General features: G+C 33.5%; 4 protein-coding genes across 4 annotated transcripts in view; 2 read left to right on the forward strand and 2 right to left on the reverse strand.

The window, feature by feature from the left end:
- Nucleotides 1-1,207, reverse strand: part of LOC105623190 (beta-1,4-glucuronyltransferase 1-like) — a 6,377-nt gene extending 5,170 nt beyond the window's left edge. Inside the window, exon 1 of the mRNA XM_012204588.1 lies at nt 867-1,207. Coding sequence (XP_012059978.1) covers nt 867-1,207 — 341 coding nt within the window. The remainder of the gene's footprint in view (nt 1-866) is intronic.
- Nucleotides 1,208-3,552: 2,345 nt separating this feature from the next.
- On the forward strand, nt 3,553-5,794 carry LOC105623191 (potassium channel subfamily K member 10-like). Its single transcript, XM_012204589.1, has 5 exons — nt 3,553-3,880; nt 4,443-4,679; nt 4,759-5,091; nt 5,222-5,452; nt 5,538-5,794. The coding sequence occupies exons 1-5, from the start codon at nt 3,553-3,555 to the stop codon at nt 5,792-5,794; spliced, it is 1,386 nt and encodes a 461-aa protein (XP_012059979.1).
- Nucleotides 5,795-7,689: 1,895 nt separating this feature from the next.
- Nucleotides 7,690-10,262, reverse strand: LOC105623192 (protein tumorous imaginal discs, mitochondrial-like). The gene is made up of 5 exons (XM_012204590.1): nt 10,094-10,262; nt 9,038-9,498; nt 8,708-8,971; nt 8,164-8,608; nt 7,690-7,790 (listed from the first exon to the last, which is right to left on the reverse strand). Exons 1-5 carry the CDS (start codon nt 10,260-10,262, stop codon nt 7,690-7,692), a joined length of 1,440 nt encoding a protein of 479 aa, XP_012059980.1.
- A 3,042-nt stretch (nt 10,263-13,304) lies between these two features.
- On the forward strand, nt 13,305-15,779 carry LOC105623193 (WD repeat-containing protein 89). The gene is made up of 7 exons (XM_012204592.1): nt 13,305-13,474; nt 14,185-14,411; nt 14,490-14,824; nt 14,894-15,022; nt 15,096-15,190; nt 15,279-15,381; nt 15,449-15,779. The coding sequence occupies exons 1-7, from the start codon at nt 13,305-13,307 to the stop codon at nt 15,593-15,595; spliced, it is 1,206 nt and encodes a 401-aa protein (XP_012059982.1). The 3' UTR covers nt 15,596-15,779.
- The last annotated feature ends 647 nt before the right edge of the window (nt 15,780-16,426 follow it).

Consider the following 16,426-nt stretch of genomic DNA (forward strand, 5'->3'; position numbering starts at 1 on the left):
TATATATATATATATATATATATATATATATATATACTATACTATATATATCGTCCAATGTTTAACTAATTTTATTATTAAAGTAGAAGGATATTGCTGCATAAATTTGCTTGTAGAGATATGAATGATCAGCTAGAATAAATTTAATTTGAGATAAAATATTAAGTTCTCTCGGAGATCCGGCCACCTCCGGGGGGCCTGAGGGGCAGGGGTGTTCCCTCGGGGGTACGTATTGCAGCAAATATTCAAGAAAATTATTTATCAAATTAGATCAGTAAGCCCCCCCCCCTCCTTCCAGTTGCACCAATGTTACTCTTTAATTTTAAACGAAGTTTAAAACTTTCAAGTCTTTTATCTTTTGCTTTTTTCTCTTTTGCAATCGTTTTATCGACAATTGTGTCTCTATTTTTTTGTTTCTTTTGAAGTTCGTTAAGTTTTATCTCGGGCGACATAAAATAAAAAAACCTGATAAGAAGCAAAAAGATAAGATGTAAAAAATAGCAAAAAACATGAAACAAAAAATACATTGTAGAATAGGCTTCATTTTCTCTCTGTAAAGCCAAAAGAGAGAAAGAGATAGAGAGAGTTTCACGCCTCGCTTAAATCAAAGCAACGTTGGTGCAATCAGGCGCGCCTAAAACAATAATCTTTCTGTTAATATGACGATTAAGAAAATCTGCTACGACAGCATAAAGTATGCTGTGCCAGCAAACTTTTTTCTCCGTGCTCCGTTTTTTTATGTTGAGTACCACTTTCCGGTTGATAGTTTTATTTCAATGTCAGTCTTTTAGTTGTAAGCCGAATTAAATATAAGAAGAAAAACAACGATGATCTTTTGTAGATGACAGTAGACGATTGATCTCTACCTGTAGGGACTCTTCTCGCCGATTTCGAAGCTCCACGTGAGTCTGGATGATGGATAAGAGAGGACATCCGGCAAGCCATGGTACCATCTGCAGGCACTTTCATTGCGAGGTCGCTGACCTGCCATGTACATGCCCGCTGCATAGACGAGTGGTCCTGGTGGACCAACGTCCTGCTGCGAATTTATATGGTTGTTATCCAACGTGGAGATATCACCGTCATCGCGAAAAACGAGCGTCGTCGTTGGCAATCGAAAATCTCGGCCGAATAGCAGACGGAAGGCCAGGAGAGACAGCACCAACGTCGTGGGCCATACTAGTAGCTTGCGAGCGAGGCTGCGCATCGCTTTCTCTGAGAGAGAGAGAAAGAGAGAGAAAGAGAGAGAGAGAGAGAATACATTCAGAATCTAATTAACTTGATGCAAAAGTAATCTTTCTGTCTACTTCATCTATAAATAGTCTATAAATAGTTAAAGATTAAAACGCACGAGGCAATCAATCATTAATTCTTCTGCAACCTAATTCAAGTTGATATTATTTGATAAATCTGAAATTTATCTTTCCAGAATTTAAGGAAGACACTTGCAGCGCAAGGCTAAAAAGGCTCATTCATTCTATTGTATTGGCATTCAATTATTGTCATATTTTTAGCAACATGGAGCAATTTTGAAGAGTTAATAGGCATTTAGCACGCAAGTGAAGTTAAAATTGACAAGTTAGCAATGACCAGCCTGTCTAAACGCACCTTGGTTATTCCCCGATCTCCTCGTCGATCGAGAACGGTGGAACGATGTTCCATATTACAAATGCAAATGGCGGGTCCTCCGAGGAACATCCGCTGTCAAACTGGCACGACATGCCGTTTGTCGAGGAGATGCAGCAGACTGCGAGGTATCGGGGATCGATACCGCGCAAACGCGTTGGCGAATTGTGAGGATACAACACACGCGGGCCGAGATGTAGAGTCGTAATTGCAAGCGGAGCAGAAAGAATGGCGCCATTATATAATATGTAAGATTTCAACCTAGATTTCGTCTTCTCGTAACTTAATGATTTTATAATGATTCTTTATTTCCACTATAATAGAACATATTTTATTTTTTTCTATTTCCCTTCTTTTAACATAAAAAACAATTTTTACATGTATATCGGAAATTCGAATCTACATATATATATATATATATATATAAGATCATCGCATGATTATACAATAGAATATTCAATCAAGCATTGGACAATGTTGACAGATGGTCAACAAGGTCAAATGATTGATAATTCAATAAGAGAGCGTTTACTAGCTTATTTGGAAGATATATGTTGTAAGTAGATGATGTTTGTGCGATGAGCATAAAAATTGTATTGGAAGAGTGAAATAAATTTATAAAACGTGTTACCCATATATTTATTATGATTTTTAATTAATCCGAGCTACAGCTGATTGTCGTGTATTATTGGAGTCGACTATAAATTGGCATATCGCGTGACGTATTATTATAACAACCCTATCGTGGTTGCGAACTACGAATATCGAACGGGGGCAAGTTTTACTACGCACGCGATCACGCAGGATCCATCGTAAGAGCATGTCTAATCAAAGATAGGACACGTGTGCAATTAGTTATAGACAGAAAGGCGATACGAGAATCGCTTAAGATTGCCGTCATTGATTCCAAGGCCGCGTTAGCTAATTTTGGTTCGCAGAAGAGATATATGTATACATACATCATATTTCTTCCGGTTCGGTGCAACGCGTCGAATGCACGAAGATTTCGCTTCACAGAATGAAGTCAGTAGTTTCGAAAGTCTCTGAGACATCGAATCGTCGCTATGTTTGTAACTCTGCTTATTTCTCTTTTTTTTCTGTACTTTATCCATCCGATTACTATATATGTTGCCGTTGGTTAGACAAATATATGTTTATGAATACATAATTAAGAAATATATCAATAATGCAGAGATGATTCGTGAGTTATAGCTGTGAAATGTACGATGACACACGTGTAGATTATCAAGTTAAACATTGCCATCATAATTTAGTATATTATATATTCAACAGCGTAGCAGTATTATTAATGGAACATAAAGCATGTTTCTATAAAATGCAAACCTCTCATCGATCCAACTCTTATGTACATGCTTATAAATAAGCAAAAAACTCCACAAGGAATACGTAAATTAAAGTTGTTATGAGGGAAAATTTCATCAAGATAGGATAGTCGCATTTATCCGCAAATGAAATACTAATATCTATAAGTACCTGTATGATGATTGATATCTGGCACACTTTGACTGATTGAAAATAAACATGTAATATAAATATCGTTGTCGTACACAAGATGAAAATATAAGATCATAACATAACATAACATAAATTCGTTTCGCATAAAATTATTGAGTTCAAAGCCTACACTCAAATAAAGAATTCAGTAGAGCGTAAAGATTTCGAAATACTGAAAGAAAACTTGCTGTTTTGCGGGATGAATCAATTCAATAAGTACTCGTACTACGTTATTTATAATTAAGAAAAATCTCTCGGAAAGTCAATATATACATATTAAAGCGAAGGTGTGTAGCTTTCTTCTCGATGTTGTATGAAATATGTACGATTGTATAATCGCGACCGAGAGATCGTTAAACGCGATTGTAGAGTTTACAATGGCTATAGTGTGGCTTATCTTGACCTTAGCCGATGGATGTACCTCTTTTTCCACAACCACCGACCATTGGAGGTGTCGCGACACCGACTCTCAGTGACGTTCCAAGCGTCGCGACGCTACCACGTGTTCCGGTATTCGTTGCTGCATCCGTGCACGAACGATATGCCGTACCTTTGCGATCCCCCTCGGGCACCAGGAAGCGACGTCGCGTCTGCAGGAACTTAATCCATCCACGAATCAAGACCGCGGTCCTCGTCAAGGATGCTGCACCTCGTCGCATTTCTGAACTTTGCAAGAGGATGATGGAGCATCGCGCGAAAAAATATGAAGAGGACGATGACGACGTCGTTTGCGGCATCGGTAAATGTTATTTCAATTTTTTAAAACCATGCATTTTAATTGGTAGAAATCTTTGTATTTAATACAATAGAAATGAAATATTAAAAATTGAAGTAATAATGCAAGAAAAATATAAATATATTATATTTTATAAATAACTTGCAAGAAATATTTTCAAGTGATGAATATCTATTATAATATTCATGTCATAAACAATTTGTAAAGATATTGAAAAAAAAAGTATATTCGTTATATCACGTAACATAGTAGTTAGATACGCAGGAGGAGACAGTATGTACTTTTGCAGCATACTTACTTAAATTATTACTAACAAAAGTTTCACACAAAATCGATTACAGCATGTTTTGCTAATACAAAGCTATTATCGTAAACTAGAAAATTCGAATTAATATTTTCTTTCGTAATTAAAAAACAATTATTATTTAACTTAAAATATATTGTGTGATACTTCAAACTTTAAAAAAAGTTTCGATATTTCTTTGAATACTATATATAAAACTATAAAAAATGTCTTATATATCATTATGAGTTTTTGCTCGTATATAAATGTGATTAAAAATAGATATTACGGATACACCTACTACAATATCTTCCGAGATTTCACCTCATTTAAAAAACGGTATAATACGGACAAAATGGACAAAGTCCGTAACTGTCCAGACCATAGAAGGTTTACCTCTACGATTAAGGATTCTGCCATCTCTCAGAGATATCGAAGAGGATAATGGAAATTCTTCGAAGGTCTCGAGATTTAGAAAATATCTGAGATTTTTGGGACGATTGTTGTTATCGCAATTGGGTACGAACTATAAATTTAAATTTTACATACCGCTTAAGAATTTATCATTTGAATTTAATTAATTTATAATTTATCGTAGGTCTTCTTTGGTTACTTGTGATATGGATGGTAGCAGGTGCGGCGGCGTTTTGCGCCACGGAAGGACCTCGTGAGCGCGAACAGGTCGTGTCGCTGAAGAACATGCAGAAGGATTTAGCAGTTGGCTTGGCGACAGAGTTGCGGCAATTGCGGACGGAACAGGATCAGGATATGGAGCCATTATGGAGCGATAAAGTCCAGCAATATGTTACCAAACATGAACAACTCCTCTTGATTGCTGTTAGTTCCGGCTATGGCGAGGGTGGTAATAGCGGACAGCTGTGGACATTTCCCGGTTGTGTATTATTCGCCATATCGTTAATTACCACTTTAGGTATGTTAATTAATTTGGACTAATATTTAATTAATTTAGAATTAATTCTTAGATAATTATATGTAAACCTTTTCATTCTTAAAATTATACTGTGTTTTATTTTCTCTTAAATATTTTTTCAATTTTACAGGTTTTGGGGCACCTGTTCCGCGAACAACCGCTGGCCGCACAGTAGGAGTGATTTTCGCCGCTATCGGTATTCCTGCCCATTTCCTTCTTATATTGAATTTCGGTCTCATGGTGGCTTTTCGCTTACAAAAGTATGCGCTTACCAGACAAGGTGTGCAACTCAACAGTGAAGAATCGAGTTATTCCAAACATATGCCGAAATGGATCCAAATATTGTCATTTGTTGGCACAGGTAAAATTTTTATCACGAATCTCTATAAAAATTTGTTTCGACTATAATTATTGCTATCCTCGTTTATACTTTATTTTTATTGTAGTCATATACTACGTTTTGGGAGTACTATGCTTCGGCATAGCGCGATCGAGACCGATCGCGGCGAGTCTGCTGTTTCCGTTAGACTTCACTGCGGCAGGCGGTCTCTCTACTATCGTCGGTTACGTACGAATACTGTACGGTCTGTATTTAGAAGGCGCTGTTACTATCGCGGCGATAATGGTAGCTATATTAAGAGTATCAGCAACGCAAAATCTTACAAACATTGGACTCAAGTATGGCCTATTGACGAAAGATTAATATGTTTAATTTACTTATCATCCTCTTCACATTTTAATTCAAGATAAAAACTATATGATCATATAAGACGATGTAATTTCAAAGATATAAAGTATTAAAAGAAAAAAAATTTTTTAATCCTCCAGATCATTTTGATGATGATTAAAACTTTATGTGTATTTCAAGGATATAAAAATATTCCGAGTGGTTTTCGAAATTTGTGAAAAAATGAAATTTTTCCTTCAAATTTGATACCCTATATTTTTTAAATCGTTTTAGATATAAAGTTATATGAAATTTTTGTCTTAAATACAATGTAACACGATAATCGTATCTGTTTTCATTTTTTTTAACATTGATGAATATCAAGAATGTAATATTGTGTGCACTTAATGAAAAGTATCACTCTTTAAAATCTTTTAGAATACTTAAGAACCATCTGTATATATACGCAATTCATTTATTGCATTTATCATATTTATTTTTTATCAACTTTGTTAACAAATAATGATTGTGATTGTATTAGAATATATGATAAACGCAATAATGATGAATTGCGTGTATACACAGATGATTCTTAAGCATTCTAAAAGATTTTATAGTTTATAGTTACAACTTATTCTTGACTTATAAATTATTTGTAATTATTTTTAACACAATTTAAAAAAAATCATGTAAATATGTATGTTTTAAATGTATAATTTTTATTTCGCAAAATAAAACGCGTAAGTTACATAGTTAAACTAGATAGGCTATTTTTATAACCACATTTTTTTGTACAATTTACATTCAATATTTATTTAACGTAACGTTTTAATGTAACGTGTATGTGCATGCATGTGTGTATGTGTGTATGTGTGTAAAAGAAAAACAGATCAGAGAACCTGCACAAGAAAATGTGAATTCATTTTTCATGTATATGCAAAAGGATACATGTTGCAGAAAATTTATTTTATATACATCTTGATTAAGATGACAAATAATGGTTATATCTAGCTTCATGTATATTTTATTTAAATAAGATGTGTAATAAAGACAAACTCTTGTACGCTATGATACGACTGTACAGCTGCTATATGTTACCTAAGCGACATCAGACTGGCATTATTTACTCGTAACAATACTTGTACAACTTGATCGAAAGTTTACTAATAAGTGTAATAATTTCAGGACCAAAAACTTTCATGATGATGCTAGTGCGAATTAGAATTTATTTATCAGTAACGACGCGAGCAGCATTCTCTAGTTCTCTACAGATTGTTTTAAAGCCCTTGATTACTGGGGCATTTTTTGTCGTTGCATTCCAGTGTTAGTATCATTTTTGCTATCGACGTCCGACGTATCTTTGGTATGTACGGACTTATTATTAAGAGGTTTATCTCCTGGATTTTCGGACTCAGAAGATGAAGACTGGTTGTCGTGATTTCCTAAGTTAGATGTATTTCCTAGTGCTATTCGTATAGATTCCACCAAGTGCAATGGACCTGAATAACACTCTTTCGTACCTGCGAATAAAATGTATCGGCATTTTTTAAAAATAATCTTTTGTTACGATATATATTATATATGAAATTAAAACTCATAAAATTTATCAGGCTATACAAGTTTAATAATTGGTTTTATGGATATTTTATAGTAGTAACGTAAAAATTACAGTAAATAATTCTCATCGCGTGATATTTTTATCAAAATAATCGATTAAAACTACAAAGAATCTATTTCTCGAAAATGTTTTGGAGTTGGGTCAGAAACAATTAGAAAATTGTAATGAATTTACAATCCCATTATATATATATGTGGAAAAAAATATTGAGATTTATCCAAGTTATAATTATAGAGTGTACTTGTATATATCACAATAAATATATCACAGATATAAAATTATGTTCTGCCTAGTTCTACTTACAATGTATTCTTTATCCAAATATAGCTTTTTTAATTTTTGTAAGTAGACCGTCATTTTGATCATTTTGGACTTCTTGTTTCGCTTGAGTTTGCACCTTTGGATTTGCCATGCCTAGAAAAAATATTGAAGCTACTAAGGAAAGAGACTTTATTTAAAAATATGTATCTTACATTGAATTAGTTACATATTAACATTTCACGCAAATTTCTGTTATCGCAAAAATTTTGTACGAGAATTTTTTCATTTCATTTCGAAAAACGTCAATGAAACGCATTTGTAATATTTTAATATGATTTTATTTAATTAGTAATAGCAGGTACACAGGGGAAAACTCAAGCGATACATAATCTAATAAAGGTACGCTAGTGCAATGATATTTTGCAGTAGCATTAAATATTCGACGTTACAAGTACAAATATTCATGTCTATAGAATACTTGAAATACATTAAAAATAATAATTTAGATTTTATCATTTATTCTTACCATCTGTTTTATATGTTACACCATGTATACTGCCGGGAGTATTGGTCTCAAGTTCGGCGAACGCTTGAAGTAACGCTCGCTGCTTATCCGTCAATTGTTTCGGCACAATAATCTTTATGTTTACATAATGATCACCGTAACCCAGCCCATCGACCTTTTTCAATCCCTTGCTGTTTAAACGGATTCGCGTGTGGGACGATGTACCTGGCATTATTTGTATAGTCTGATGTTCGTACACTCCCTCCACTCGTATTGTACCACCTAGCACTGCCTGTGCTAGTGAGACTTCGGCATCAGTGTGCACGTCGGGCCCGTCACGGCGAAAATATCGAGATTTCTCCACACGGAATGTTACAAATATCTCTTTCTTGCCTATTGCCATACGAATCGTTTGACCATCCTCTACTCCAGCTGGAACTGGCACTGTTATTTTCTTACGTTGTACCTATAAAAATGCAATCAAAACATACTAATTAATGTAATAATGATAGACGAGGTAGATAATCAAGCGATATATGGATAAAATCAAGAAATAGATATGTACCGTTTGTCCTTTTGCGTTACATTCTGTGCAAGGGAACTTGATGTGCATCTTCGTGCCTTGACAGTATCGACAAGTCGAACTCATTACAAAAGGACCAGTGCTTATTGTTTCCATTCCAGTACCATTGCAATACTGGCATCTTACCGGTTTAGTTCCTAGTTCACAACGTGAACCACCACATTTCGGACAAGTGTCTATTACATTCACATTAATATCCTTATTCACACCTCTAGCAGCTTGGGAAAAGGTTAAATTCATTATCACCTGTAATAAGAGAAGTATTATTTATATATTGCAATAATCAGGAAATATAAAGTCACATTTGATCACCTCTTGAGCTGCTCCAAAACCATATTTTGATTCTGAAAAGTCTTCAAAATCATTGAAAGCTCCACTTTGGAATCCAGCATCGCCAAATATTTTTCTAAACAATTCCTCGGCATTAATGGTAGATCTGTACTGCCAATGCTGATTGTAACTCTTGGACTTCTGACTCTGACCCATTCCCATACCCATTTGCTCCGAGGTTGCTCCCCATGTATCATATTCTTTTCTCTTAGTATCATCACTTAATACTTCATATGCTTCAGAAACTTCTTGAAATTTTTGATTGGCATCTGGATCTCTTTTATTTGTGTCAGGATGATATTTTTTAGCAAGCTGATAATATGCCTTTTTTATGTCTTTTGCTGAGGCATTCTTGGAAACACCCAGGATTTCATAATAGTTACGTTTTAACAATCTATTTGTTAGATGTATGGCTCTATGTGGCTGCACTATTCTTCCTATGTCTGAAATAGATTTAGTTAATTTGTTGAGATATCAATAAATCTGAAGGCTTTTCATTGCTTGCATATAAAGAAAAATATAGATTTGAATTATCTAAATATTTAAAAATATAGAGTAAATTAGGTTCTTCATTATATAAAAGTTGACATTAGCATAGATATTTGTCTAGGTAATGACAATCGAAAGAAAAATAACTTGGACTTTCTAGAACAAACTCTCCAGTAAGCAAGAAACGTCTTGAAATATTTCGGCAACATTGCAACAATGCTGTGATGTTGGAATGTTCTAATAGGGTTCTTACTTACTAGATAGTATATATTGATAGTATATATTGTATATATGTATAGACACACACACACATCATACACGCTCGTGCGCGCGCGCGCGCGCGCGTGATCAAGCAGTAGAAAATGTTTCAAACACGCACGTGTCGTACGACAAGAAACGCATAACGAAAACTTGAATGATTTAGAATGAAAATGTCGATGTAACGAGTGGGGAAGTCATCGATACACAAATGAAAGCGCCAGAAACAGTTTCATCAAAAAATAAGATAATGATGTAATCCAGAAGGACTCGAGCATATGTGCAAATTACTTTTTTCACGATTCCAGCCACCGACAGCCGATGCGACAGTCACCACGTGCCGCTGACACGTACTGCATTGCCACAAAACGCCGCGCGAGAATTTGTTCAGCTTATTATTTCCAATCAGATTAATGGTCTTCGGATGAAAAATCACGGCAAGTCCTTTGCCGGTCGCCATGTTGCGCGAGAGCGGAGAAAGGCATGCAGCATGGTGGGCACAGAAGGTTATGATCGGTCATCGTTGGTCTACTCATGGGCCCGTATTCAGAACGCGTTTACAGCGGAAAAAAAGCGCGCTAATATGCTATAATTTACGTGACGCATACTATAGAATTTCAGAGATAAAAGCGCGCTTTTTTGGATACGATCAACGCGATGCTGCAAACGTTTTGAAGCGTGTTTTAATTGGTCAATTTGTAAAATTCTTTCTTCTAATTGATCCATCAAATGCTTTAAAGCATTTGTAGCGAGACTTTGACCACAGGGCTGTGTTCAAGAATTACGTCTAGATAACTCTAGGGTGCATTTTTGCTATAATATATGTAACGTAATCTATAATTTAGTCATTTAGGTGTAATTCCTGAACGCAGTCCAGCCTTTATCGTTGAAATTCTATAGTAACGTAAATTAAGCCGATTCTACATTAGTTGCAAGTCGATCGCAAGTTTGTTGCGACAGTCAATATAAAGTGTTGATTTCAAAATGCAAGCTTCAGATTGATTGTAGAACTGGCTTTAGCAGCCCATAGTAGAAGAATATAAGGTATTTCATTGCGCATAATGAAAGAAAAGTAGAACAACCAATCAGAAATATGTCTAAAATTTAGCGCTAAATTCAAATGCAGTTGGTAAAAATACATACGTAACAATTGTAAAAACAAAATTAAATTTGAAAAAATATAAAAGCTCGTAGATGAATAAAATAATGAAATGAAATAATGTTAATAAAATAAATGAAAATAATGTTAATAAATGTAATAACGTTAATAAATGTAATTTGATATTTAAGATCAATTAATTATTTATTATAACATGCTGTTATTATCACTGTTAAAATGTTATTATTGTTGTACATATGTGCTCTAACTGTTGTTATCATTGTTTAATTATATTTTGTTTCTTGATCACTTCTAACCTAAATAGCAACTATGGTAGCAGCCATGTTGTTTTTTTACAATTTTGAACAAATTTTTGATTGATTTAGGAGCAGCCGCCATTTTGGACTACTGCATCCTTAGGAATGAAATATCTTATATTCTTCTACCATGTACGGGCCTATAACTGGTATATATGACTTTTTAATTGGTATATATGATAATTTTATCTGGCTGGCTAAGGATGTAGTCGCGTTCATCTGATTGGCACATTCCATTAGATCCTAAAATATAGATCAATCAAACGAAAGAACTCATTGATCGCTCAATGAGTGGTTATTATTCTAACTTCTGAATGCACCCAATGGCTGCGTTCAGCGTACTTAATAGTTGAGTGAGCGCTCGTTGCTATTGATGTATTCTTCCAGATCAAAAATGCTGATTGGGTAATCTAAAAGAATACAACAGCGAGCGCTCAACTGTTGGATGAATCTAAAAAAATACACCAATAGCAGCGAGTATTCACGGATCCGCTCCGCAACAGTTGAATCTAAAGTCATTAGATTATTTAAGTACCGCAATTGATTTCAGAAATGTCGCGTCAAAATGGCCGAAGTACACATAGTAGAGCACTAATATAGATATTCGCATCCGCGAATTTTTAGTCCCTTCTCTTAGTTCTCTCTTTAATTTTCTTAAGCCTGATGTCCATGATGTTAGAAATTGGTCTGAAATCTCGGATAGAGTAAAAAATTAACAAATTACATGTGAACAATTTGAGCACATGATTATTGCGATTGGTTAATTCTTTCTTTATCCGAGGTCTTGGACCGATTTCTACCATCGTGGACACAAGGCTTTAGGTTATGGTCAATGTGATGTTACAAACGCTTTAAAGTGTTTTTTGATAAGTCAATTTGTAAAATTCTTTCTTCTAATTGGTCCATCAAACGCTTCAAAGCATTTGTAACGAAAGAACTTTGACCACAGTCTTAGGAACTCCGTACAATAAAAGAATAGAAGAATTTCAACCTATCAGAAATCATGTATGTTGTGGAATACACATCAGTTTCTGATAGGTTGAAATTTTTATTCTCTGTTCTCTGTTCCCTATTCCTTTTATTGTGCGGAATCACTTAAGTTACGATCAACGCGATACTATAAACTCTTTTTTAACTGGTCAGTTTTGTAAAATTTTTTTTCTAATTGGTCCATCAAACGCAACGAAGCATTTGTAGCGAGACTTTGACCACAGCCTTATTTACCGGTGGAAAGAGAGAGAGAGAGAGAGAGAGAGAGCAAAAGATTGAGGAAAAGAGCAAAAGAGTGAGAAAAGAACTGGCGGATGCGAATATTTATGTTATAATGTCTTAATACATACAATTTCAAGCATGATAGTTGGTGATTCATCTTTAAAATTGTACTTATATGTCTCTTTCTGCACTTTCATGCACTAAACTTCTATAAACCCGTATTAAATTAAATAATAAATTTAATATTAAATTAAATTAAGAATTCATTCATACATATTTTTTTGATTATAAATAAATTAGTTACAATTAAAAAGCATTTGTATACTTAACAGCTTTATTTTATCAAATAAAGTACGCATATGCAAATATATATTATAAATATGTATAAATTTAAAAAGGCCGCATTTTGCATCAAAATGGATGCGAATTCACGGTATTTTAGAAATCTACGTTCCAAAACTTTCCGAGGAAGATTTTACTCTATATGCTATAGTATACGTTATATGTACTATATATTTCGAGTAAAATTTTTCCTCAGGGAGGAAGTTTTAAAATGTAATCCTAGTGAATTTAAATCTGCCGAACGTGATCATTGGCTGCATTCAGTAGAACATAACAGTTTTGCAACCGTTTTATGATTTTCTGCTGAGATTGGATCATTTTTCTTGATCTAAATGCATAACCCAATCAGCGCGAAGAAAACTTCCAAAAGTTACAAAATACACGTTCTGCTGAACGCAGTCATTGTAAAAGAAAATATGGTTTGAGGTGCGTGTCAACATATGTTTTTGATTTAATCTCATTTAACCTTAAATTTCGTTTTATCTGGTTTCTGTGTTCTTTTGAATCAGTTGTAATTTGGAATGCAGAGAATATGTCGAGAATAGTTGAGTCTTTGAAAAAATTAAATGTCGAAAACGACGCGGAGTCGTACCGACAAGACAATGATAGGATCAACAAGAAGGTCGAATTGACGTTATCACTGGAAGAAAGAGTGTCACTCAATCAGAATGACTACATATTATCTGTCTATGGAACCCAAAGGCAAATTTTATATTTCTTTACAAATCTTTTTTATCACTGTATCTATTTTGTTTTCATCCAAATTTCATATATATCTATATCTGTTTTTTTTTTAAGTACAGGTTATTATTAAGTGTACACTATATATTAAGTGTACACTAATTCAGTCAATTAATTAGTCACAAAAATAGAAATTACTTAATTAGAACATTTAATGTCAAATCTGCCCAAAAGTATAACACATTTCCCAAACACACATCCCAAATATGTTTCTATTATTATATATATGTGTATTATATGTATGTGATCTAAGAAAATTAGTATTTATTGTATGATCAAAAGTAATCCATTTTTAAAATAAATCTTGTCAATGACACAAAACTAATTTGTATTCTTTGTAACATGAAGCTCTACTATATATGTTCTAATTATTTGATTACAGTAAAATATAATTTTTGTTTGACATTTTTATGCATGTATGATACTTTCTATAAATGTTTTTTTTAAATCTAAATTATTTATATTCAATAATATATATTTTTAGTTACATTTATAACTAATATTTTTGTTTAATGTTAAGATCAAAATTTTATTATTGTCAGTTTAGAGCATTTATTTATTGATATACATGAAATGTCATATCTAAATGTAAAGCAATCTCATATATTGTCTAAAATTATATATATTAATTTTATTTTGTCACATAAACTATTGTTTGTTTATATATATAGTGAGCCAGAATTTAGGATTGGAGCAGCATTGTCAGATCACTCTTGCATAATTTATTCTGTTGGCGAATCTTTGAACCGAACGATTATGCTAGACCATAATCAATCACCCATCGTAGGAATTAAGTTCAGTCCTATTTCTAAAAATGTATTATATATCGCAACTAACGATGGATTAATTACAGCGTGTGATTTGCGTGCTAAGGGAAAGGTTGTGGCAGAATTTAAAGGTAACTGTCGGCTCTAAAAATAGTAAACATCAGTTTTCATCGATAAATATTTTAAACAATTATGTCTTAACATTACAGATAATACAGAAAATGGCAAAATAAAACCTTTAGCTAGCTTTGACCTTAGCTGCGATGAAAGGCTCATAGTTGGTGGGACAGAGCACACGAGTGGAGATGCATTTATTCTGTTTTGGGACATAAGACAAAGTAATTCAAAACTAGAAAATAAAAACAGTCTCCTTGGTGGATATTGGGAATCGCATATGGATGATATAACTTGTCTGACTTTTCATCCTGTCAAGCGAAATGTTTTGGTATCTGGTAGTACAGATGGTTTGATGAATATATTTGACCTGACACAATCCTCAGAAGATTTGGCTTTAACTTGTTCTTTAAATACCGAATCATCAGTGGTAAGATAATCAACTTAGTTCTATTATAATATATAAAGAATTTTTTTAATCAAATTGCTTTTTTTTTAGGATAGACTGGGTTGGTTAACTGATGATTCTCTATGGTGTACAACACATACACAAACGTTACAGTTATGGGAATGTGAAAGTGCTAGTGCATATGCAACATTTGCGCGTAGTGATTTAGCCATGTCACAAGTATGCATGATTTTTCTATCATTATATCACTGTTTATCGCTTTTACAAAATAACTAAAGAATTCTATTTACAGAATGATGATCCTGATAATTGTTACTTGGTAAGATTCCATGCCACTAATGCTTTTGGACAACCATTCGTATTAGCGGGTTCCAGCACAGTTAAAGGGTATTAATTTGCAATATAAGTGTAATGCATTATTCAAAACAATTTTTTTTCTCAGATTGATAATGACATAACATTTATATTTTTTCAGGGAAAATCTAAAATGCTTGAATATTAAGAAGAATCGTTTGGAAACATATTATGAAATTGTAGGGAATAAACAAATAGTACGGGACAGCTGGATGCATGAGAAGGTAAAGTATAAATTAAGAAATTACTTCAACTTAGATCAATAATCACTTCGTATTTTCGATTCTGCAGAGTGGAAGCTTGGTGACAGTTGGTGAGAAAGGCACTGTCAATATTTGGCGACAAATGGAATCGTCGATACAGCAAAATTCAAGTCATAAGTTGTTAACTAAAATTGGAACTGACCGTGATCGGCATCACAGAACTAAACCCTATTAAAATAAACATTTAGGAAAAAAATATATTAATGCGGAAAAGTTTTGCCATAAAGTGATTGTATCACAGCGGAATTGGAACAATGAACAAAGTGTCATAATTGTATATTTCCCTCACATTCTTCTTTATTACAATAACAGTTGTATGTACATTTATAATAAATAGGTATTATTTGTTTATGCGATTATTCAACGGCGAGTCATATATCGATTAAAAAAATGTAGCCACGGGTTTCGTGGTATAAATGCTAAGGAATGTAAATCACATGTAACTGTGGATACATTGAATTAATGGACATGGAAGAAAAGAATAAGACAAACCGTAGGAGTCGCACGCGACTTGTAAGGAAACGATTTCCTTCTACCACAGCAAGATTAGAATTAATAAAACAGACGACATTGGCAATCGTCATAGAAAAAGTTTGTATCAAGCAATTAGTACTCATGATAGAGGATAGTCAATCAAATAATGATAACAATTGATAATCATTTACAGTCTCTGTTTGAAAATTATCAAAATTCAAGGAGACTCCTATCGCCAATTCATGAGCGTATCATAACCAAACACACGCCCGCTTATTACACATTATGTAATATTACAATTAACGATTCAAAAGACGATCGCAGTAGCGAGTATCACAATGATAACAGTAGATATAGTTTTAGAGCGAAACGGTAGTATAGGTACAGAGTAAACGTACAAAAATACTTCCCATGAGCATCAGGGACGTAAAGATTCGCTAAAACGTGGAAAACCGCGTTACTATAACTTTATATATATACATATATATATATATATATATATATATATATATATATATTTTTTATATATNTA

Source organism: Atta cephalotes (assembly GCF_000143395.1).
Source record: "Atta cephalotes unplaced genomic scaffold scaffold00054, whole genome shotgun sequence".
Lineage (NCBI taxonomy): Eukaryota > Metazoa > Arthropoda > Insecta > Hymenoptera > Formicidae > Atta > Atta cephalotes.